Raw genomic sequence first — 25,582 nt, forward strand, 5'->3', positions numbered from 1 at the left:
GGCGTACTGTCTTATGCATGCCGCACGCAACATGCAATTTAATGGTATATAATAATCTTCGTGACTCTAGAAACGCATTTGAACTCTTACACTATTTGAAATTTATGAGTGGATCGTAAATACCGCTAAATTAATTACCGATCGTTTTTTTTTAATTGTCATAAACTTACGATAATACGATAGTATGTTCAGTTTTGAAGATTTAAAGTGAATTTTCTGGTATTCGTTGGAAAATCAACTCATTTATTACAAAAAAATGTATAAAACTACGTAACAAAAATCACAATTGTCAGTGATACAAAGAATAACAGGAAGAGACATACTACAATATATATGATATAAATATGGATAACAATTGGGTATCTGAGTACAATTACAGTACAGAGATTTTTGTCTCTAGATAGATCGTACAGTAGAAAATTTAAATATAAATATTTATTCTATTGTATCTCAACAACATACGTGGTGTTCTACGTTGGAAAATACTATTGTTATTTTTCATGGCAAGACCGAGTCAGCATAAGATTAGATAATTAGACGGATTCGGCGTTTAATTACTCGTTCGTCGAGATCCAAACACGGATCTTGTAATTATAATCCTAAGCTGTTATCGAATCCTGACAATGTGTCGGGAGACGCAGAAAGATTTACAAAACATAAATTAATATTTTCCGTTTGGAATCGAGTACGAAATCGTATCATACTTTGCGCCGCTTAAATCCGCATTTACAGTTTTCTCGGGAACGTATCCGATATATCTCGGACTTACACCAGTATAAGCTCCATGCGAATCCGCAGGTGTCCCGTGGGAACTGGACGAGCTATATATCGTTGGCGTATAGCCGTGGCTTCCGGTGTAAGTTACGACTGGGCTGGAACTGGAAGCTGCGTAATTCGCGCTGAGGGTGTAGCTGGTACCAGCGCCGGAGTAGCCGGAACTGGAAGAACCCTGGTGATGACTGATACTCGGACTCGCATAAGAAGCACTGGGGCTAGAATAGCTAGTACTGCTACCGGACGAATGAGACGGCAGATAATTCGTGTACGTGATGGTGTTGGACGATCCTGAGTTGGAGTGAGATCCTGAAGCGATCGGTAGCTGGTAGTTGGAACCGCCGGATGACATGCTCGAAAATCCGGAATGAGTGCTGGATGATCCTGAGATAGCGGGATAACTGGATGACGCAGCACCAGAGGACAACGGGGATATTCCATGAGATCCTGAACTAATCGGAAGAACGAAGAGCTACCGAGAGTAGAGATGCTGTGAGAAGATGTAGACGCTGGGAGATTGTAGCTAGGGGAGCTGCCGTGTGAACCGCTGGCGATGATCAGGCCGCCTGTCACGGGGTGCGAAGGACTTGAAGATGCGGAATGAGTAGGAAGACTGTAGCCTGACGAGGCGCCCGATGATCCCAACGATAGACCATGTTGTTGGTTTGACGGTCCCAGTACGAACTGAAAACCAACATTAGATCCTCCGTTGCTGTAAGCCGAGAGTCCGTGGCCACCGGTAGAATAGACCGGCGCGCTGTGCGAGTTGGAGCTGGAAGTACTTGTGGCACTGGCACTACCACCATGGGTTCCGAAAGTAACGGGACCTGTTTTCGCTGGAGCGAATAGTGCGTTGCTACTTCCGCCGCTTCCCAGATGAGCTATGCTGGGCACGGAGTAAGTGCCTTGAGCCGAGTGTCCACCCAAAGAGACACTTTGATGACTCAAGTGACTATGGCTTAATCCAGGTGACTGGTATCCAGATCCAAGACTGAGGCCACTGGACGGCGCTAAGGAATATCCGATTCCATGGCCGATGGAGCCGCCCGAATTGAGCAAGCCGCCGTGTCCTAGGGAGAAACCACCGGACGATCCACCTAGTTCGTAACCAGAACTCAGGCCCGAAACGGGAGCCGAATAGGAGGAGGAAGATCCCGACGGGAAAGTTACCAAGTTGTCATTGATGCCGCGTTTGTCTTTCAGCTGCAATAGAAGCTGAGTTGGCAGATTTTCATGGCAGCAGACTCCACAGGCGAAAGCCACCAGAAACACCTACGCGATCAGATCAGTTGTTATCGCACTTCTTTATACATCACTTTCTAGGGTGTCCTACTTTCGTGGGATTGATCGGTTTGCATGAAAGTGGAATACAAAACTGTTAGCCAATTATGTTAAACTGTTACCCGAGTTATAATTACAGATGAGCTATGAATAGTCATATTAATTGAACAAAAAACAGGTGGTAAATTCTAATTAATCAATGGAGTATATGAAAATTAATTGGCTGATCTAGCGCATAATTATTATTACAGTATTATGAATTGATAGTCGATTATTAATATGATACGTAATCTAACAATGGTTAGATTAGCGGTTACATGATAACTACATCGTACTAATTAATACTGTAATTCAGTTAATATTCGTGGGAGAGTATTTAATCACAATTTGAAATAGATGAATCGTAATTAATACGAGTGCTTTGAATTTAACGTAAAATGTGTAAAATATTTTAAATATCAATTTTAAGTCGTTATAACTAATTAATTAGTTCAATCTTAATTATGGATAATATATATATATACATCTAATAAATAATTATTGAGAAAAGCTAAAAGATCCAAGCAGTTGTATACGTAATTAAATTTGTTATATTAATTAACTAACTCTTATAAAGCTTTTGCTATAATAATAATTTTATTAAAATAATATTTTTATGTAAATCGTTGATATGTTAGTTTTAATATTTCCAACATTAATACGTTTAATCAATTTAAGTACATATTTCTCAAAAAACAAAATAAAAATAAAAATAGGAAGTTGCAGAATGTTTTATATACGAGAGAGAGAGAGAGAGAGAGATCAGTGATGCACAATCTGTGGTTTACGAACTGCATGTGGCTCATCCATAAATTTTTTGCGGCTTTCCGGCTCATAACCGAAAATATAAAATCATATTTCCCCTATTTTATGCAAATGAACGTTATGCGAAGTAAACGTTAAACATTTTATCTATTTTTAAGAATAATCCTCTGAAAAATGACTCTTAAAAAAGATTGCGCATCACTGTACTAAATAATACAATTATTATGATATATTAGTAATTCGAATAAAATCTTGATCTACTCGTTATTGATAAACAATATAACTCTCTTTTGGAAACCAACCAAGGACGAACAATGGATGTTAAATAATATTAATTAAATTTAATGTGTTCAATACATTAAAAATTGACACAAAACTAGTTTCAACTTACATAGTCTTTATCATTCGCTTATAACTTTGTTATTACTAATAACATAAGTAGTTATAAGTGACTGATAAAGACTATGTAAGTCGAAACTAGTTTCGCGTCAATTTTTAATGACGCGAAACTTTGGTCGGTTTCTAAATATAGTTTATATTGATTAGTGATATGTGCTGTAGATATTAATTGCAATATATTTAATTTATTAATTTTTGGACACTGCATTATAAAATTACAAATTTAAATATATTAATGTAAAATCATTACTTGATTATTTATTAGTAATATCTATTAAAAATTAAATGATAAGTAAATAAATATATATCAATGTCTTATCTATTAAACAAAAACTAATAAAAATTTCATGTCTTAAGTTATATTTTACATTAATTATAATATATTTATATAAATTATTAAACACATGTTATATGTTAATGCTTTAAAATTTAAAAGCTCAATTTTTTGGAAATTATTTAGAAATAAAAAGTTTGAAAGTTTAACGACTGAACATCACCTTTGTTTAATAGTTTGTATAAAAAGAACAATTATACAGATGCAATATATACAAGACACACATAAAAACACACAAAAATAATCGGTACGGAAATTAGAACTGAATTTTCGTAAACACTTGTGAAAACGTGATACTCACAATAAACAACATGCTTGCCGAAATGGGGTTGCTATTGTAACTATCTTGTAACTTGGTGGTAGACGTGGTTGAATGATATTGTGGTCTCTGATGCCATTGCTAGCAAGAAGAAAGCCTTTATACATGGATCCCCTCTCATACGGTAAAAGAAAGGTCTAGGTGAAGGTAATATCCCCGCGCTGATATGTCGAGCGTCGCATCGCATCGTCGCCATTTGGCACAGATAGTAGTCAACTGCAACGCAGGGACTATTCGCATGTGTTTTGCAAATCAGACCCCACTTGCAGGTGAAAAGCGGACCAATTCGATCCTTATCGACCGCAATTCTTATAATTAGTTGAAAAAGATGATTTTAAGTTATAGTTAAATTATAATAATTGTAGTCATTTTTATGGTAATAATAACTATAATTATAGTCATTTTTTGTTGCAAGCTATACATATTTGTTGATAGAACTATACAAATAATTATTATCATTATAGCAGTAATAATCATAATTGTAATAACATATAATTATACAACAAGTAAGAATATTAAAGCCTATGATGGTCGAAGCTAGATCTTTAATGCTTAAATAATTCAAATGTGAATGATATATATACTATATATGTACATGCATATATACCATATATCATTTAATTATAGTTACAAATATCAAAAATGTTTCTCTCAATGTAAGGAGAGGAAAAAGGAAAGAGATTCAAAATTCATTGGCGCACAGTATCAACCGGGCCAACAAGGGACTCGAAAAGATTTATTGCTTCTCTTGCGTAACAGATTGAAATTTTGTTCCCTCGCTTCTTGTTATCCCTGCACTCGCAAGACATCTCGAGAAAGTGTACAAAGTCAACCACCTTCCGCACTTTCTGTCCGGGATATTTTCAATTAAAGGCTTTTGTTTTCTTCCTTATACATTTCTATGAGCGATCTCACGTAATATTCCTACTCTGAAATCGAGAAAACCTCGGAAGACCGGGTATAATACTAGGATATGCTAAACCATTTTTAATTACTACTCTCTGAGAACCGGCGATCTAATTTCAACGTGATAAGAATTACTATTCTGTTTCAAGCCACTTCATTCCAACTTTTTTTCGACATATTTTACTTTATTTTATTTCCCAGTGCGATTAATTACTGTAGACAAGCGGAAGCACTGCTTCGTCAAACATCGAGAGAAAACACAATTGTTTGCCTGAATCGCAGTAACATATCTAGTTCAATTTGTATTTTTCACTTTTGGTTTGGACTTACAAGAGGGTCATCGAATTTAATATTTAAATACGTCGAGATACGTATCGTTACGCGTAAATCTTAGCAATTATTGCTATTAACTTATTCTAATGAGAGAAAGGCAGAATTATTATATTATGTATGAATATGTATTTTCAAAAATGTATTGTTTTCCGATATTTTTAATTTCAGTATTCTTGTCCAAATATGTATAATATATGCTTCCGGACATTTAGTTCCTGGTAACGCTTCTTCATGCATGAAATAATTCCGGAATATATGGCTTTCTGAAACGTTCATTATTTGCATTTATTTTCATGGTTTATCTTAGTTAATAAATCTACTGTTAAACATGATAAAGATCATCTTAGCACGCGTACTTTTTTGTTTAATTTATTTTTATATACTTTTTTTTATCTAATTTTCAGTCTCTCTATCGGCCTATTAAAACTAAACTAAACTGCTTTGTGCTATAAAATACAAAACTAGGTGTATCTACCTAAGTAAGAAATATAACGAAAAGAAGATTTGTTGATATCATTATTTATTATAAAAGTTGAAGCTAATTTTCAGGCATATATCTTAAACAAAGCAAAATATTTCAGAGTTTCTTAGATTTATTGTGTGGAAAGAAACTTCCTTCTAAATCTAGAGAGATAAAGAGAATCTTACTTTTAACGTTTATTTTAATTTTACTTTTAATATTGATTGCAAGAGAGCGTAAGGTCAACATCACAGTGTCGAGTATTATGCTTGCTGTGCTTCGTTCATTAACCTCTTACATAAAGTGTAGCATGTACTAACGAGAAAAAGATGTTGGCGCTCGCTGACAAGTGTTCTCGGGTCGTATGGAAAAAGATGAGTTGAATCGCCACGTTGAAAGCCGATCGATGTTCGAAAGTAAATGCGTGCGTTTAGGGAAATGAATGAAAAAGTTACCACATCTCGTTCTCGTTTTTATGTCTTTATATAAACATATACAAAGTTCGAGCACGTTTAAGAATGAACGCAGCTGTAAGAAGATAATTGCGATCATTCTCTAGCATTATATCTAACTTGTTCCAACATCTCAAATTATATTATCTGAAAACATTCGATTGTTTTACTTTCACTAGCGAGATGAAGAAAAGAACCATTGCTTGTGGCTATCATCCAATTGAAAAGACAATGAATTAAAGTATTTTTGATAATATATAATATATATATATATATATATATATTGTCGCGGTCTACTTCCGAGAAAGAGAAATAAAAATAACAAGATGATGCAAGATTTGACAAAATAATATTTAAATTATATACAATATTTTTATGCTATTTTACATGATTCTAGTATAAGTATAACTCTGATATATAAATATTAATTTAGTAACTTCTTTATTGAAATCTGAATTTTAAATTATATATATATATATTTAAATATTGCAACTATACTGTATGTATTTGTACAGACTTATTATTAACATTTAAGTTTGTATAAATATGACATTGATGTTAATTAGTAATCATAAATAAAATCTGAACTCTATGTAGATAGCTTCATCGAGAATTGCTTTGCTTATATATAGTCAGTGCATATCTATGCATAACAGAGTATCCTTGCACGTCAGATATTATCGCAGCTTTCGTGTGCTGCGAATAATATACCTGTCACGTCATTAACATCTTGATAAGAGCTAAGTACATTGCACGTGCATTATTGCGCAAGACACGCACTAAAACGAAGTATAGAAGACAATGTTCCGCAAACATCATTCCTTTCGACAAGGAAGTGCTTTGTTAGTAGTATTGAATTCTTTTGATTAAATTTAATTTATTTCAATTTAATCAATTTCTATAAATTTAATTCTTAGTTCTTGTGACTTTAATTTAATTTAGTTAAATTTAAACAAATATAATTTTTAATTTAAATATAAAGTATAAAATATATTTGTAAAGCTATAGATATATTGTACTTATTTAATTTATATTAAAAACCGAGATCATGTACACGTTTATTTTAGTAGAAAAATTATTAGGTACGTAAAAATATTTATGAAATTTGAAATTTTTTGGAAAAATTTAATAATTTAATAATTTAATTTAAATAATATAATAAAAATAATATTAATAATTATATATTACAATATAAAAGAAATTATTATTAAAGTCTTAGAAGAAAATTGATTCTATCATTTATGAAGAAAATCATTTAGAGCTATGCTATACGGAAATACGCGGATGCGATGAATCATTATCCTGCTTCATGTGTGATTTCGAATAAAGGATGTCATCTTAAAATAGCTTTCGCTTTTCGTGCTTTATCATCATTTTATTATAATTTTCTTGCATCGTCATAATTCCTTTTCCCACTCGATGTAACTCTTTCATTAGAACATATGATTCTTTAAATCCATATGTGTCAGAGATATTTATATATATATATATATATTTATATTAATATGGGAAAAAGCAAATAATTTGAACTTGTCATTTAAGATTTTCATCTTTTTTTTCAGATTTGTCAATTCCTTCGCTTTCCCGGTCACTAACTTTTTCCCGCTACTTTTCGCTTTTTTATATGTTTATAAATCTCTTTACATCTTACTTCCTCATCTTTCTTGCCGATTTAGTCTGATCATTGCCGGAACTCTCGCTTTCTCGCTGTTTGAAACTATTCTAAACAGCTAACATTTAACTATCATTGTATTTAACATACAATGATAGAAAAAATATTGGACAGAAAAATGTGAAAACATCTAGTTTGCGTATAACAAAAGCAATTTATATCTGGCGATGAATAGGATGTAAGATTTCCCAAATAGGATCCAGAAAGCGTGTCTGAGAAACTCTATACGAGTTCAGAGTAAAATGACAAAAGTGCATCAGCGGTATGAAATGGAAACCGGACAGCAGAATATAGGTCACTTGCGGAAAGTGAGTTGACAAGTTTAACGCGATAAGTCCACTAGGCTTTCAGGGTTAAGTAGCACTTTCGATTCACCGGACCAGATGCGTGCTTGATCTGTCAAATATCGCTTGCAACTCCGTTTGCGGAAACTATACGAAGATTTGGATTTGATAACGGTATAATTTAGTCACGCTTACACTGAAAAAAAATATAGTCAATTTTAATAAATATTTAATTCAATACTGCCAACTAAATATTTACTTACAGTAAATAAATATTTGTTCAATGAAAAGAATAATTGTTAAATCAAATTAATGTTTCTTGTATCAAATAAATATATTTTTATATTTAATAAATATTTAGTTGGCAGTATTGAACTAAATATTTGTTAAAATTGACTACATTTTTTTTCGGTGTAGAAACTTTCTCAAAGATATCATCTAGTATTGATGTAAGAGATGCAACGGACTATACATATATGTGTTCATAAACCGCTTACTTGCTATAATAACTTAAGAAACAAAATTTTTTTAGAAAAATATATCTTAATGTTTTCAAATATTACAAAATTTATTAAAATTTTTTGTAATAGTTTTGTAGTATTTTTTGTAATATTAATTTTGAATTACAATATTGGTGTGATAACTGATTATAGAAGAAAATGTAAAAGTATATATGTTCTTGTTTCTCTTTAAGTTTTCGTTCTTTTTCTGCAAGCAACTCAAGAAACTAGCAAATGAGCGATATGCGTGGCATGTAAATAAATGATCTACAAAAATCTGCTTTAAGTTACGCTCGCTGCCTCCCGTAATAGATGTTTCACAGATTTTTATTTTTTTGCAGATAAATTTGATAACTTCTTTAACTTTCTCTGAAACCTATAAATTTAGTTAATTATCTTTTTTTTGAAATTTTTTCCATTTCCATATTGTATATATGTTTAATAATAATAAATTAAAATTATTAATTTTTTATCATTCTTATCCGGTTTTAAAAATTTTTGTGGTCTGAAGAGTAAAGTTATTGAATTCAATAAAAAAAAACGCAGATGATCGCAAGGAATTATCAAGCGTTAATAGATTGTTGAATGAATATGAAGTGCTTCAGTTCAATAATTATTTGAAGATCTCGATCTGTTTCAATCGATGAATCGGATTTGACAGCAGCGGCACGTGCCTTCTTTCTTGAATAAGTGCAAGGATTACGAAATCGTGTAAGAATCCTGCACCTGTAAATAGCGATACGTTATGCATGCTTAGGATTGTTCGAATAACCTGACTGCGTTGACCGTGGCTGGAATTATCGAATGACTTTCGAGGTCAGAATCGAATGGCGTGGCGATGAACAGCGATGGGGATCATGTCCGATGGTCGACTACACGGGTGAGAGTTTCTTAGGTCCGGGACCGGAAATAATTCAGTTCCTTGACTCTGAACTTTCCATTGCGATAATATGAGATGCGCCACATGTACTGTGGTATGTCTGATATTAGATTAACATTATGCATACGTCTTAGACGCTCGTATTCAGCCGTTCTATCGCAGTTCCTTAATATCAGCTATTCAAATTCTAAATTTCATCAATTTTGTGTCTTGCTAAAGACAAGTTCATTATATGCGTTAAATTAAAAATAAAACAATATCGAGAAAAAGAATTATCTTCTAAAGTACAAAAGTATTTATTTGACAAAATAAATAGAACATGTGTATTTACATACTCGTATGATAAAAAATAAATCCTTTTTTAAGACGGTAGAAGAAGATTTCACAAACATCATTTATATAATATCATTAAATCAATAAACTATTTATATAATATATATATATATATATAATATACGCACAAACACACGTACACATGCATACACACATAGGTATATATCAGCTTTTACAATCCAAAAATAAAAATAAAGGTAACAATCTACTTATAAGAAATCAACATATATTTTTACTTTATAAATAACGTCTTTGAACGTTTGTATGAATGGCGAAGTTTCTTTTATGCATAATCAACTGTTAGAAACGATGAGTGATGCTTAGAAATACTCACTTGAGATTCTTGCCACAGTATCCTAATTCCAATGAAACAACTGTGCTAATTATCATCTGCATAATGTCACTTTCTCGATGATGAATTTCGAAATAAACGGATGCACTGTGGCAGATGGTGTAGCAGATATGTAGTATGAAGCACGTATTGAATAATCACCGTAGTTATATTCAACAGCGAGAAATTTAAATGTGCTGAGTATCAAGCATTGTATGACAATTTAGAGAAAGAAAAAAATAATCTCCTTGTTTTCTAAAATTATAATACTAGAAACGTAGGTTTCTATAATAGAATTACGAATGTTATTCGAATTAGTATATGTAATAATGCGTATCAAATTTTAGTACGCACGATTAAATATAAAACTAAAGAAATTACGCGCGGATCTTGATAGGCGTCTGTCAAAATTCCGCAAGTTAAATCATGTATCTACTTACAATTGTAACAATACAATTAACGTGCAATTCAGGGTTATTCTGTGTCAATAAAAACAAATAAAAGTCCCTATTGAAACGGTTGATTTGTAGAGCGCAATTCTTTTTATCAACTTGAAACTCTCTTACTGAAACAAGAAAATGAAATCGTTTAAGTGAAATAGCAGACGATGTAGCGCATCGTCATTAACACATTAAAATCACGAGACTGTACGATAGTGACAGTCTCCTTTGTCTCCTTTGTGCCGTACTTTCTTCTTCAATATCTCCCTCTCGCTTTTTCACGCGGATAAAAAGTTAGCCACAATATCGTGAATCGATTTGCGCTCCGTTTATGCATGGAACAGGAATATCTCATTTCCATATTTTCGTCGGTCCTGTCTGCATCGCGTACGAAGGCGCGTAATTCCAAGGGTAACTCGGTGAAGCAGGCTTCTGCAGCTGGTAGGGAATGTTCACGGGATAATAGTACACCGGATAAACAGCTTTAACCGGTTTATAAAGAACGGGATTAATCAATGCGGTTTGCACACCGTACGTGTGTTGCACGCTGGACGTTACAGGAATGGATTGCGCCGGATGTACTTGAGGAGGATTCGCCGGCAGTAAAGGAGCGGTGATCGGATGTATCGGCGTTGCAAGGGGAGCAACAGGTCGTAATGGTTGAATTGGCACAGCTACCGGGGTGATTGCCGCCGGTGTTAGAGCAACCCCTGGTCTATTGGATGGTGAGACAGACGAGAGAGGCGGTGTTGTCGTCGCTGGGATCGAGGGTGCTGATCCCGACGGTATATGCTGCGGTTCTGTGGGAATCGGTATCCCAAAATGGGTAGGCGACGTTTCGGGCCTAAAGGATCCGGATGTCAAGATGCTGGTACTGTAGCTGGGAGCCAAGTTGGTTCCTGTGATGAAGGTCGGCACGAATCCACCATAAACGGGAATCCCCGCGGGAGATCCAGTTGCGGAAGTATCAGGTTGGTTAGAAGCGGGTTGTGATGATACTACTTGGACAGTACTATCACCCTTAGATGATTGCGATGAAGATTGCGTAGTGAAAATTCCCGCTGCTATTGTTGTGGTCGGAGTTTGAGTAGTAGTCGGAATACCGTATTTAACGGGAAACCCCAAAGGGTTGACTGTGGTCTCCGGTAGAAATGTAGGCTGGCTGAACGCGGTGTTTCCAGAGCTAACAGTTGTAGATTGCAACGTCGTGGGAATACGCGGGTTCGCTTGCTGATTTATGGAGGCCAAAAGTTCTTGATTTTGAATGAAACCTGCTTGGTTCTGAGCATATCTTCCTGCCGTGTTTGCCCTCGGGTTAATCTGAGCCTGGGCGAGAGCCTGCTGCAATTGAATGATCAGCCGATCTTTCTCTAAAGCCTGAATTTGTTCCAGAGTCTCTCGAGGATCGAGCGTTCCCGATGCGTATGACGGCAATGTGTCACGGTATTCCTCGGGGTTCTGGGAGGTATTCTCAAACTGGCCATTTAGATTATGAATCTGATTACCGATATTCTGAAATTGATCGGGCGCAAAGTCTTGATTGCTTGCGGGTGCGCCGTAAAGTTGCTGGATCGCCTGCGCGTTCTCGGACAGGAAGAGCGCTGCGTCGGAAATTTGATTCTGAGCTTGCACGAAATTCTGACTCTGTGAGCCTGTACCGCGAATTTGTCCTTGATTTGGAATGTTCTGTGGACTGAAATTATTTGTCGAAGAATAAACCGGCAGCTTTTGATTTTGCGGCGGTAAATAATTAGCGGTGTGTATGCCAAACGGCTCATTATTTTGACTAGCAATCGGATTCACCTCCGTAAAATCAACGTTTCTAATCGGGCTCGGTACTTCCTGTTCCACCAATCCTGTTCCCCCGAAACTGCTCGATTGCTGTTGATTGATGTTGTACTGCAATTTATTTTGATGTTGCTGAGCATGATATTCGTGTGTAGCCTGATTGGAAGTCGAATGAATCGGAGATCCATATTTCGTAAATGGTCTGTTCAATTGGCCAGGGACTTTAAATGCTATTTGATTTCTGGGTGGATGCGTTTGGATGCGAAATCGAGCATTTGAAGAGACATGATTCGGCTTGTTATAGATGTATCCGGAATCTCGTTTCCGCTGCACGTCGAATTGCTTCAAATTGGATTCAACTTGATTCACCGCTTCTAGCTTCGTGACTTCTAAGTTTTGCATTTCGGCTTTCTGCTTAGCTTGTGTCAGCGAAAGCATCAGTACGAAGACATAGATGACCTAAGAGTGAATCATATTTCTTGCATCAAAATAGCCAAAGTTTGTAATATAAAACTAAAAACAAGTATAATTAAAGTAGAATAAATATTTAAATCAAGTGTGTAGAGAGAGAAAGTAAATTTCTTAAGAAATTATATGTAGCGGAAAGTCGCTGGCAAAGGTCTACTAAAAAGACATCCCCTAATTTCTTAGAAACTAACTATTTTACTTTATTAATACTAATAGAAACATGATCTGTTTAAATGATTAAAGAAGTAAAAACTCATAATTCATATATTTGTAACTTATTTTTATACAAAATTCTTACGACTTTTTTTGCCAATTGCATTGTAGTTTAAATAATAGATGGTTATATTATTTATAATATTTATATCGTTTTATATGTTGTAATTAATTAGTTTTATTTAGATTTTTTCTTTGTTATTTTTTCACAATAGAAAATATAAAATTGGGATACAGCGTAAACCGCTACACCTATATTTGTATGACAGACCATAAGCTTTTAGGTTAATCTTTACAATCTCACGTTATAGTATCAAATAGCTTTATCGAAGCTGAAGGCAATTGTATATTTATAGGAAGACCCTAAAAAAAACTTTCGCGTTACATATTTGCATTTTGCACAAAGTATACATTTAAATCAACAAGAAGCTTTTTATATCGTGAAAAAATATTTTTCATATTTTTTATAGAAAATCTTATATACATTCACTTATAGGTATTTTGTACAGCTTTTCTGTGAAAGAAAAAGAATAGGAGTATATGGCATATATTATATTACTGTTTTAGAACCCATTTGGTCAGGCGCTTATTTTTGTCTATCTTACGAAAAAGTTAGTTATTGTTAAATTGGAAAGTATTATAAAAACTGCTATATTATCTGATAGAAAACACTCTAGTTCGTATTTATGTTTCTAAAGTTTTATTTTTGATTTTTATTTAAGAAATATTGTTCAAAACAGAGTGGTATGTCGGTGACTTTTGAATTCCTCTATAATAATAATTACTTTATAAGTTTTATTTTTTATCTTAATGCATCTTTAATGTTCTAATTGATATTTTTAAATAATGAAAACTTATAATTAAAAAGAAAAAAGAAAAAAATTTTTTAATATTATTTATTAATTATTTGTCTATTTATTTATAAATTAATTTGTTTCTTTTATACGTGAAATATATAAAAACGTTTTAAAATAGATTCATACATGAAATATTAATAAAATTTTATTTTTTATATAAAAAAAAATTGAAAGCATCAAAATCTTTTTACTACAGTTTCATATTACTTGAACGTATGCGAATCAATATGCGGATGGACAACATGATAATATATAATATCACATAAGAAAGTTTTATAGTTAAGATTACTACGTACCAGAAACAGCCGCATTTTCAAAATTCGTATAATCCTTCTCGCACTTAACACTGCACTGAGGCTGTCTTCTCTAGCAAGAAACTACGCTATTTCTCACGGGGCCTCGACATTGAATTAGACTGCGCGACTCAAGAAACTAATTTGTTTAAGGATGGACAAGTCTGGGTCGACTAAGCTACAGCTATACCAGCACATGTATAAATACAATCGGGTCGCGACCATCCACGAATTACAATAGACTTTCTTACGGGCTTTCTTCGATTGAACTTAAGCAATACTGTTACGGATTTGTGACGTTATACATATCGATGTAAAGAATGTCGTATATTCGGCCGTAATCAAAATTCCGTAGCCGCTTACTAAAGTCTTATCCTCGATAACGTGTATGTGTAATTGTTATACATAAATATAAAAATGTCTAACATGTATGTTTAACATGTTATATATATGCTAACATGTATTTATAAAATCATAGTTTGTATTGTAATATACTACTATTTGTCGTTCATTAAAATTAAGCATATTAAAATCTGTTAAAAAACATTCAAATTAAATCGAAAGATGTACGCTTTGGGGCCCAACGATAGAATCAATAACCTTGTTCATAATTTAGCGAAATTCAATATAAACACATCATCTTTCTAAAAAAAAATCTTCTACAAAATAAATTTATGTGACAGGGAAGAATAATGAAGCGTAAAAATCCGTGGAAAACCAAGTTGGCCTATTAATTACTATAAAAGACATAAAAGAGATATTTAAAGTTGCAAAACTTGTTTTTATTAAAAGGTACAAACACAGGTCGCGTTTCGTTCATGATAAAGAGTAGCCCGAATATCGCTCCATCCATCGCAAGGTAAGATGTATTATTAATAGAAAAGTGGTACTTCTCAAAATTAGCAACTTTTCAGAGCACTTTTTAAATTCGGAGTTGGAATGTTTTAACTAGCACAATGAGTAATTTCTATAACTTTACTTTCTTTCTATATCATATATACTTTCAATTATAATTCTTTAAAATTTTTTTTGTATCATGAGTTTTTAAAATTCGAATACTGCAACTTTAATTAAATTCCATTTTCTTATCAGAACTGTAATATTTTTCTATATAAACAAATAAGCCACATGTATGTCGTTTTTCCGCAAAAATGTATTTGAGATCCGATTTTCCTTCATTATCCCAAAAAATTCTAATTCTTCCCTTCCCAAATAACATAAAGTCTAAAATTGAGATATAAGACGTCTTTAAAACGTCTTTTAGACATCAAAGACGTCTTATGTCTCGATTTTGGACACGATGTTGTCTGGGTTGTGTCACTTTTCTATCAACGTAGCGATATATACAATATATAAAACAAGTAAAGAAAAGCAGATAAAAAGTCGAAACTTGTGATCATCATCCTCTTCGCATTTCTTCGTAAGTTATACTCTCAATAAGAAAATAAAGTAGAGAAAACAAGCGTCGTTGTGAACTTCCGACGAGGTCACGGGGATGTCACGTGAAATGCAGTGAACAACTCCAGAGTAATATTCCGGTCACGCTCCCCGATATGCTTTCCCGGTCTCCTCACCCAGGTCTCCCAGTGAAAGTCCACGGGCGAAGTCTCAAGTCTCAAGGAATACGGAATAAGCGATGTTCCCGTTCGTAAGGACGTATGTTGTGTAACGCGAGATTACGCGTAAATCGGACCGCCGTGTCAGTTCCGATACCTCGAGTGAAGTATTCCGAACGCCTGCGCGTATTACGCGGACACGATTTAATGTGATTTAATGTCCTGCGAATCAGAAATCGGAGATTGGATAACATTACGCTCGTCGACTTTCTTCGGCGACAAAATCCGTAAACAAGCAACATTTGGAAGGTAGAATGTGACTTAATTATGTGTATTGAAATTATATATCATAAAGGTGCTGTATAAAAAAATAATCTGATATTTTGAAGGTTTTTAGATGATCTTTAGTTTTCTTGTTTTAGATTGAATCATCTCTGGCACTAAAAATTTCTTAACAGAATCTCTGAATAAACGGCAAGAAATATTAATATTTCTTTATATGTATCTCAATTTATGGACTAATTTATTTTTTATCTTTTCTAATCAATCATTTTAGAAAAGATAATAATAAACTTTATTTTATAACTGTAATTACAGTTAATCAAATATTTAGTTTAGAGACATATACATATTTGACATTAGTATTACCAAAATTCGAGACAGATTTTGGTGTATATATAATTTATGGTTTTTATAAATACTCAAATTAAGTATTTTTGTTTAATAAAATTAAAAACTGAGAAATTAAGTTTGCTATTTACTACTGTGATCGAATAATACCGGGACTGGACCAAGAAAATGCAAACTGAATGAATTTATTCATTCAAATTATTTCGTTCCCTTTAAAATAATCCCTTCTTATTGTAATACATCTATACTAACGTTTTTTTCCAATCACAAATCATCAAAGAAGTACCTTTTAGTCGATTTTAGGTACAACCTTCGAAGCACGCAGCGTATTCTTTTTTTATCGCGTCTATTGATTCAAAATGTATCTGGTATAGTAACGAAGCGGTAATTTCAGCCGTGAGAATAGGAAAAAATCACGTGGTGCCATATCAGACGAATAGGTTGTGGAATGATATTTGTTAAAATTTTAGCTATAAAGTTACGAATAAGGTAAAAAGAGCATTATCGTAGTGCAAAATCCATGAATTTTCTTACCACAAATTCGGTTGTTTTTTAAGAATTGCTTGCAAACGATGCATAACGCTCAAATAATATTCTTTGTTGACCAGTTGAAAGATAATCTTAATACACAACACCATGATAATCGAAAAAGACGATAAATTTGATTTTTTACCGACTTTAACGAGGTCTCTAAACATTTTTGTTATGCTCGCATTTATGAGATTCAACTCGTTCGTCGCAGATTTGGTCTCTCAATCATTTAGTTTCCACCGAAATCCTCAATTCGATTCCACTTTGATGCAGATCAGAGTGTTGTTTCCATTGGTTGAGAGACTTTGTGGATCGAATTGAGAGTGAAATGAGCGCAGTCAAACACATTTCCACCAACTTAAATTTGATTCTACATTATTGCTTCGGTGGAAACTAGACCAATAATGACGTCAATTTCTTCCGCTCGACATCTTCCTGCATCGCATCTGAAAGTCCGCGCTTTCGATCATACATTAAACATTCTTATGAAACACGAAGACGCAAATGCATGCATGATGAACTCGCTAAATTTATGAAAATGGGGCTTTTGCCATTAATTTATATTTACGGCTGTACGCAAGTTCCACAATTTGGATCCGAATTAACGCGCTTTGACAGTTATTAAAACTCGAACGCAATGCTTTCCTGTTAATTATCTACGCAATTACTGCAGGCCGTTTATCTAGTAATGTATCTCATAAGTGTAAAATAAGCACAAACGAGAATCCTCTATTAAACTCTTTCGTCAGCTTAGCACGCAGCGTTATTTTAAATAGTAGATACGTATATAATATTCGACCGAAAATTATTAATTGCAATAAATCATTATGAATTATTTCTTTCTTTTTCCGCTTTTTCATTTCCAGCATTGCTTTCACAAATTATAATGAAATAGCTTGCAGTTTTAATAGCTTGTTCCGTATGCGCGATTATCAGATATCATTTTCGGAAGCGAAAATTTAGAAAATTACGTTTTAAGTAAAAACTGTTCGGGAAAACAGTAAGAAGGGTAAAATTAATAATATATTAGAGAAAATTCATTTTTTTCATGTAACGCAATTTTATTATTACAATAAACATAGGAGAACGAAATTGACAGTCAAAGGACAATGCAAACACGCTTGCAGTCACCAAGAGTTTCGGGATTGATTAGATTGTAATTCGAGAGCAACTTTCATAAGATTTTCATGAAGTAATAATGAGATTTCCATAAGACTCGTCTTGTGCCTATCTTAATCTCGAATCACCATAGATTCCAACGTTTCAGTAGTAGGAGTAAGGAAGGTTGTAATAGGGATAATTGTGACGGTAATTGTAATAGGGGTAGGCAGAGTACGCGTATGGAGAGTACGCGTGTGTGTTGTATGGCAAGTTGTAAGCGTTGTATGCGTACGGGGCGTATGCATATGGCGAATAATACGAGAGGCCTCTCTTATCCCTGGCGGCATCGACGTCCTGCGACTCTTTTGTTTTTTCAGCTTCGGAGGTCTCCACCGCCATGGCGATGGCAACGAGAGCCAAGAGGAAGATAGCCTGAAACATTGATTAATTCGACTTTCATCAAATTTTGTGACACAAAGTGGAAATTAAACGTTACAACTTGATCTTCATAATAAACAAGCCATTTTTTTAATTAACAAAATAACCGAAATGGATATATCTTCTGTTAAAATTAATTTACTGTGACAGACTATAAAATATGATATCTTAAGAATATATGTTAAATGATCTGAAACTATTGTATTTTTTATTGATGTGTAAGAGAATAAATTTTGTCTAATAGTCATAATATTTTTTGCAGCAGGATTTTATATTTAATCTTAATACTCAAAATTTTATGATTTTAAAATGTAATCGTCGATGCGTTTATGAAATAAATTTCGCTAATGAAATGATATGTAAATATATTTAAATCATGTGAGAAAGTAGCATACTATATAGGGCGAGAGATAAGATTGCAAAAATACACATTAAATGAAGATACAATTTGCAATTCTAAAAAGTTTGGAAAGATTTAGCAAGTTTTTATAAATATTATGTTTATCATTTTATTTTTATTAATTAATTGCAAGTATGAAAACAAATCTTCGTAAGAAGAGAAATTTTCTAAAATTCTATAGGAAAGGAATTCTACGATAATTGACTACACTGAAAAAAAAATGTAGTCAATTTTAATAAATATTTAGTTCAATACGGCCAACTAAACATTTACTTACAGTAAATAAATATTTGTTCAGTAAAAAGAATGATTGTTAAATCAAATTAATGTTTCTTGTATCAAATAAATATATCTTATAATAAATATATCCTAAATATATACTATATAAATATATAGTTGGCAGTATTGAACTAAATATTTGTTAAAATTGACTATATTTTTTTTCAGTGTATCGAAGTACACTAGAATAATATACGATGCTAAACGGTTTGATCCGAAACCGGAACATACAACCGAACCCAAGTCGATCGATTTACAGATAATCGCGGCAATGCGGTAATTAGATTATAATCGGCATATCACGATCGGCGAAGGAATTAATTTGAAAATCTATCAGAATATTTCATGCGATACGTATACATATACACAAGACTAGATGAGGCTTGCTCGTTCAGAATGCAGAAAATTAAAAATTTTCAAGCGATTTATCAGAACGGTGGTTTTGTCCAACAATAATAGTGAATGTTCGGCAAAGATATTGCAGAGAGATCTATCAGAATACTTACAAGGAAGTACTTCATAGTGGATTAGGTAGCTTTTGGAAGATCAGCTGCTGATGAAGTAACTGAATGTGATGTCTCTGCTTTTTGGTGGATGGTTTATATACCCGACGATCCGAGCGTTCTGTATACGTCACTAGCCGATTGATTAATGTATGAGGACACGCAGATGTGTGAGACACGTGGGTGTGTGTATGATATGTATGTGTTTGTCACGTGTGCGTGTGCCTGCGACTGTTACACAGGGTTGTTATACGACGCATATTATTTACACCTTCTCATATGTAATTCGTAACCGTGCGCTGTTACTATCGTTGTCATCGCGATCCGACAAGGCGTCACGCGCGTTCACGTATTCCGCGATGTACTCATGTACCTTTGATAGATGGAACTTGGATGAGGCAAGGGACCTTGGCAACTCGCCAAAGACGGAGGAAAGTGCAGTTTTATAACTGTGACATAATTATTACTGCTCACCATGCTCACTTCTTAGCTACGCGCTCACTAAACCTTAACGCGTAAATTAATTATTGCGCATTAGCGCGGTTGGTTAAGCATTAAATGATCTATGATCTAAGTTAGATTCCAGGATTTATAAAATTCTATTTATAAATTTATATACCGCCGCACATTTTGATACATACGTGTAATTGAATATTCGTCTTGTACTGTATATTTTTCATCTGTATATTTTTATTCGTCAAATGTTTTGCTTGTTACATGGTATATAAAATGTTAGATTTAATTATGGCAAATCTTCATAAGTTTCATAATTTCTCGTAAATCATTATTATAAATGAATTGTTATTCTTGTAAAATATCAGAAATAATAGAAGATGACTTGTATGACCTAAGCTTTGCATTTTTTTTAATTTTTTGCTGAATCTAAAATGGAAAATTGATGATTAGATTCGAAAGAAGAAGTATTTCTGAATATTAAAAAAACATGAAACATTTATATCTTATTTAAAACGTTGAAACTTTATTAAATACGCATTGGTACTTTATTTTAAATATATGTACTAATATTTTTATAACAAATTTTATTGTTTTTATTAATAACAACTTCACGTAATCACACAAAATTATTTTAAACTGGATTTTATATGTCAATAATATTTAGTACAAAGAAAAGCTTTACTGCTAAGTTACAAACATTCCACTTTAATATCGGTTTCGTGATCGAATTGGAATAAGTTGCGGTAAAAACACAACAGACACGTAAAAATAAGAATACAAGCAATATTGGCTAAATAATTTGTTACGTCTCGTAGTTGGTTCATCTTATATCTTGGACATTTTTTTAGTGATGCAAATATTTTCGAAACACTTTTAGAAACTGTTCCAGTGAATGCTTAATTATGCTCGATGAAATAAAATGTAGTAGAAAGAAGATTTATAATATTGCAAAAGTTTTAGTTTCGTCGAAATAATTTCCAGAAATAAATTTATGAAATCTCTTTAGCGTTTCTAAACAATATAGCTTTATTGGACGCTACAAATTACTTTTAAAATTCCAACGCTGGTATCTATATCACTGCATGATTACATTTATTACAGAAATTGTAAGCATTGCAGTTGCTCATATTTACATTTGCAAGAGCTAAATATCCAGTTGAGGTAAACACGTTTAATTAATTAAAACGTACGAATTTGTTTCAAACCGTTCGCTTGGACAAGCTTTCGTCTGCATAAACATTTATGCTAATTAATTAGTAACTTAAAATAAATAAATAAATTGTAAACAGACGAAATTTCATATAAAAGTATTTTTTTAAGGATGCACTAATTATTTTATATAAAGGAAATGTTGTTATATAATATTCTTCTCAAAAGTTGGAACTTAGAAATCGTGACAATGTATTGCATCAAAATGTATTGTATCAAAATAACATTTCCCGATCATTAATAACAGAAATCAATAAAAATTTGTATTTATATTTTACCTGTATTTGTATTTATACCTTAATTACGATCACTCTCAACAATATCATAATTTTAGATTCTGATTCGTCCTAGAACAGATTAAATGTCATCATTTAACAAAAAAGATCAAGGATTGCCAGTCTATGAATTGCAAAAAGAAAAAATATAATTCTCGATATTTTTTTGCGATGACGCCGCCATAATGTGTTTCTAAACTAGAACGGTCGGTCACATGACCCCACTATTCCAACTAAAATAAATAAAAATAATTTCGACATCAACTGTACCGCATTTTATTAAAATTTCGGTTTATATATTCAGTTTAGAATTAATAAAAAATGACGCACTTGCATAAAATAACGGTTAATATTAGGCTTCTCGCCTTCGTCGCTACGTTTTACCTATAAACATGAAAGAAGCAACCGATCATTAACAATTCAGGCCGTTAAACTTCGTATTTCTCTCTGACTTTTTACCTACATTTGTCGTCTTCGCATAGTTAAATTCGCGCCATTATTATCGCGCTTTGTAAAACAAAATATTTATATGAGATGAAAGGATGTCACTAAAATATACCATCATATATACGATGTTATATCATCATTTATGTAATGCCGAATATTTCACATAATTTCTCCCCCTAATATTTACTTAATTGATATTTTTCACAAAATATAACTTCGTATTAAGAATATTCAAGAAACTACGATCTTTCGATCGATTTAATCCTTTGCTGCTAATTAATTTCTCATCGTTAAATATAAAGTAAATTTAATGTAATAAATTACCCTATATATCGTAAATTACTCGTATAATAAGCGGAAGAATTATGGAAATAAACTGTGCTTCGAAATTCATTGCCAGTGCTATAAATTTATAGTTTACGTTACATGCACTATAAATTTTCAGTACTGGTAGTGAATTTTGAAACATAGTTACAACAGAATGATTAGCTCCGGCGCTATTGCGAACAGTCTGTCAAAGAGAAATTAATTGAAACATTACCTCAATTTATTTAATTAATAAGCGCAAAGCAATGCTTGAATGAAATATATAATTTGGAAATGATTTGGAAATATCTCGATGATCATACTTATAAATTCACTTTCGACAGTATGTATAAGTGGCATTTTATTGTATGGTCTGAGCGACCTTAATTTCAACTGCTCGCAATCGTAAAAAAGATATTAAACTGTAAATCACTATAAATGATGATATGATAAAATGAGCTCATCTTACCATGTCGATAATTAGCATTCACAGGATGGGCAAATATTAATGATTTCGTAAAGAATTTTAATAATTTATTCTTCACATTTGTTTTCCAAGATAAATTTTTTATATTACCTTCGAAAGAAGAGAAGAAAATTGAAGCGTGCTCGTTTAGAGTGTGTATTAATATATGTCAAAAATTAACATTTAATTTACATTCGCTCTAAAATGCGTAAATTTATGTAATCATCTTTCAAATCATATTAAAAATTAAAATATTATTAAAATTAAAAGCATATTATTAAAATCTTATAAATGTGACAAAATTTTAAATATGAAATGAAGACAGAAAGTCGCGCGTGGAAAACGAATTGTAAAGAACAGAATTTTATTAATACGCATGTTACAAACTTATTATATATAAAAATTTATTATACAGGGTGAGTCACTTAAGACCGGCCACCCGAATAACACCCACAGTTTTGAGGATAGGAAAAAATGTTTCAGATGAAAGTAGAACGGTTTCAAGGGGGACGTATTTGGTCATGTTTTTCTTCTAGGTGGAGGCGTCAAAAAAATATGAAGGTCACCTCCTTTTTTTTTTAATGGAATTATATAATTTTTTTTATGTAATATGATTTCTCTAGTTATTCTGCATATAAAAGTATTAAGGTAGAGATATAAAAAAAAACAGTAGTTTACGAGATATTTTATACTTTATTGTGACACATATTGAGATAAAATGTTAAATAATTCATAAACTATTAATTTTTTGATAATCTCTCTCATACCTTAATACTTTTATGAACAGAATAATGAGATGAATCAATTGGTGAAAAGAAAACACATAGTTGTTTATTTAAAAAATTATCCATTTTGCATATACACATTTTTTTTAAAGCAACTGTGAGTTTTCCTTCCATCAATTGATTCATCTCATTATTCTGTTCATAAAAGTATTAAGGGGTATGATTATTAAAAATTAATAGTTTACGAGTCATTTAATATTTTATGTCAATATATGCCAGAATAAAGTATAGAAAACTATTGGGTTTTTTATATCTCTACCTTAATACTCCCTTGAAACCGTTCCACTCTCATTTGAAACATTTTTCCTATCTCCAAAACTCTGTAAGCGTTATTCAAGTGGCCGGTTATAAGTGACTCACCCTGTATATACAAAATAAAAATACATACAATATCTACCAATATATAATTCAATAAAAAATATTTAATGATCCTCTTGGTTAATAATTTAAACGTATTTTCATAGTTATTTTTTAAATATATTGAAACTTATAAATTATAAAAAATTTAGCACATGCATATCATGTTCCATTATAAAAAAGAAGATAATGTAATTTATGTGTAAATGGTATTTGTTATAATTACAAATTAGATTATTAATGTTTTTATATTAAAGTAACCGGATCCTATATATAGTCTAGTACCCAATAAAACCTATGTGTGGTACTTACGAATGAGTGGTAGCATAACTACATTGCGGTAACAATTAATTTATGTGTCAGATACAATTAACTGCATTTAACAAATTACGTACATTGCCAATAGAAAGCCAATTAAATTACCAATAATAAATGTTAAAAGTGCACTAATTCACTATATTATTAAACATTAAGTCCATATTCACATCTCACTTTTATCGATGCGCATTTAGTATATAGTTTGTTGTATATTCTATAAAATTTCATAAATACGCGTATTTATCAATAAAAATGAAGGGTGAATACAGATCTTAAATTTTAAATATAATTCGCCAACAGTTAAGCAATCAATGTGATCATTCCTGCAACACTCGATGCAGAGATCTAAATTTTATTTGTACTCGTAAAATTTGAAAAAAAAAAAAATATATATATAGTGACACTTTATTAAATCATTCGTCACTAAACTCTTTTAACTTGGTTTTTAATAATTTTAGGATAATTTAACATATGTCACGAAAAAACTAACCATATTGATTAATATAAATGAAAAAAAATCATATCTCACGATTCCATCATATTAATATATCCCAAGTTATAAAAACGTATTTTATTTTATTAAGATTTTTAATATCAATTACAGTTATAAAAAGTTAAAACATGCATAAATTTTCATTTTTAGGCAACTTTTCGATATCATTTCCAATATTAAGTGCGTAAAGACAATTTTAAAAAACTATGAAATACTCTTCGAATTAATCTTTTATCATCTTTAATTTTTCTGTCCTAGTAATTAACAATAATAAGAGTTAAAATATATTAAATTAAAATTTTATAAACAATATTGTATACAGAGATTGATTATATATTTTAAATTTGAATAACAGTATAAATAGAAAGAATTAAACTGTGCTAAAAGGGTATGGGAAATAAATAGGGAATATATAACAATAAAAATTTTATTTATAAAATTAAAACAAAAACATTTCAATATATTTTAATAAAAATTTTGTTTGATGTTTCCACAATATCCATGCCATATACACCAATAGACCTGCCAAAAACAAAACAATTTATTGTTCATAAAGCTATAAATTTGTTTAAATACGATATTTGATATTGAAATTGTATATCAGATAGAGCTAATAATAAATCACAACGATTCATGCGAAAGATGGTAATAATTAAATCATCATTACAAGTACATTTAAGTAAAAAAATACATAGAATACAAAAATATACCTACCATATACATTGTTTTGTCCTTGTGTTAAGTCTTTATCTATTTTCAGAATTGTAATTTCTTCTATATTAATTTATTGTTCCCAAAGAGTTATCTCAAACTTTTGCACAATTTTTAACTCTTTAATCAATCTTTTGTAAACCAAAGCATATAGGATAAAAATAGACTCGCACCAAGATGTAATAACGAGCTAACCGCTC

General features: G+C 31.9%; 3 protein-coding genes across 3 annotated transcripts; all 3 read right to left on the minus strand.

Annotated features, from left to right (window-relative positions):
* Positions 1–324: 324 nt before the first annotated feature.
* LOC108726051 (uncharacterized transmembrane protein DDB_G0289901) lies at positions 325–4,107 on the minus strand. The gene is given in 4 exon segments (XM_073512042.1): positions 325–1,239; positions 1,242–2,046; positions 3,894–3,971; positions 3,973–4,107. Coding segments are annotated over 4 exon segments (1,596 nt in total). The 3' UTR covers positions 325–661.
* A 6,342-nt stretch (positions 4,108–10,449) lies between these two features.
* Positions 10,450–14,175, minus strand: LOC108726056 (anti-sigma-I factor RsgI2). Its single transcript, XM_018453423.1, has 2 exons — positions 14,125–14,175; positions 10,450–12,749 (listed from the first exon to the last, which is right to left on the minus strand). The coding sequence occupies exons 1-2, from the start codon at positions 14,137–14,139 to the stop codon at positions 10,854–10,856; spliced, it is 1,911 nt and encodes a 636-aa protein (XP_018308925.1). The 5' UTR covers positions 14,140–14,175; the 3' UTR covers positions 10,450–10,853.
* Positions 14,176–17,874: 3,699 nt separating this feature from the next.
* LOC108726063 (uncharacterized) lies at positions 17,875–19,651 on the minus strand. Its single transcript, XM_018453430.1, has 2 exons — positions 19,563–19,651; positions 17,875–18,371 (listed from the first exon to the last, which is right to left on the minus strand). Exons 1-2 carry the CDS (start codon positions 19,575–19,577, stop codon positions 18,102–18,104), a joined length of 285 nt encoding a protein of 94 aa, XP_018308932.1. The 5' UTR covers positions 19,578–19,651; the 3' UTR covers positions 17,875–18,101.
* Positions 19,652–25,582: the final 5,931 nt, after the last annotated feature.

This window comes from Mycetomoellerius zeteki, unplaced genomic scaffold (assembly GCF_001594055.1).
Source record: "Mycetomoellerius zeteki isolate Tzet28-1 unplaced genomic scaffold, Tzet1.0 scaffold382, whole genome shotgun sequence".
NCBI classification, from domain to species: Eukaryota; Metazoa; Arthropoda; class Insecta; order Hymenoptera; family Formicidae; genus Mycetomoellerius; species Mycetomoellerius zeteki.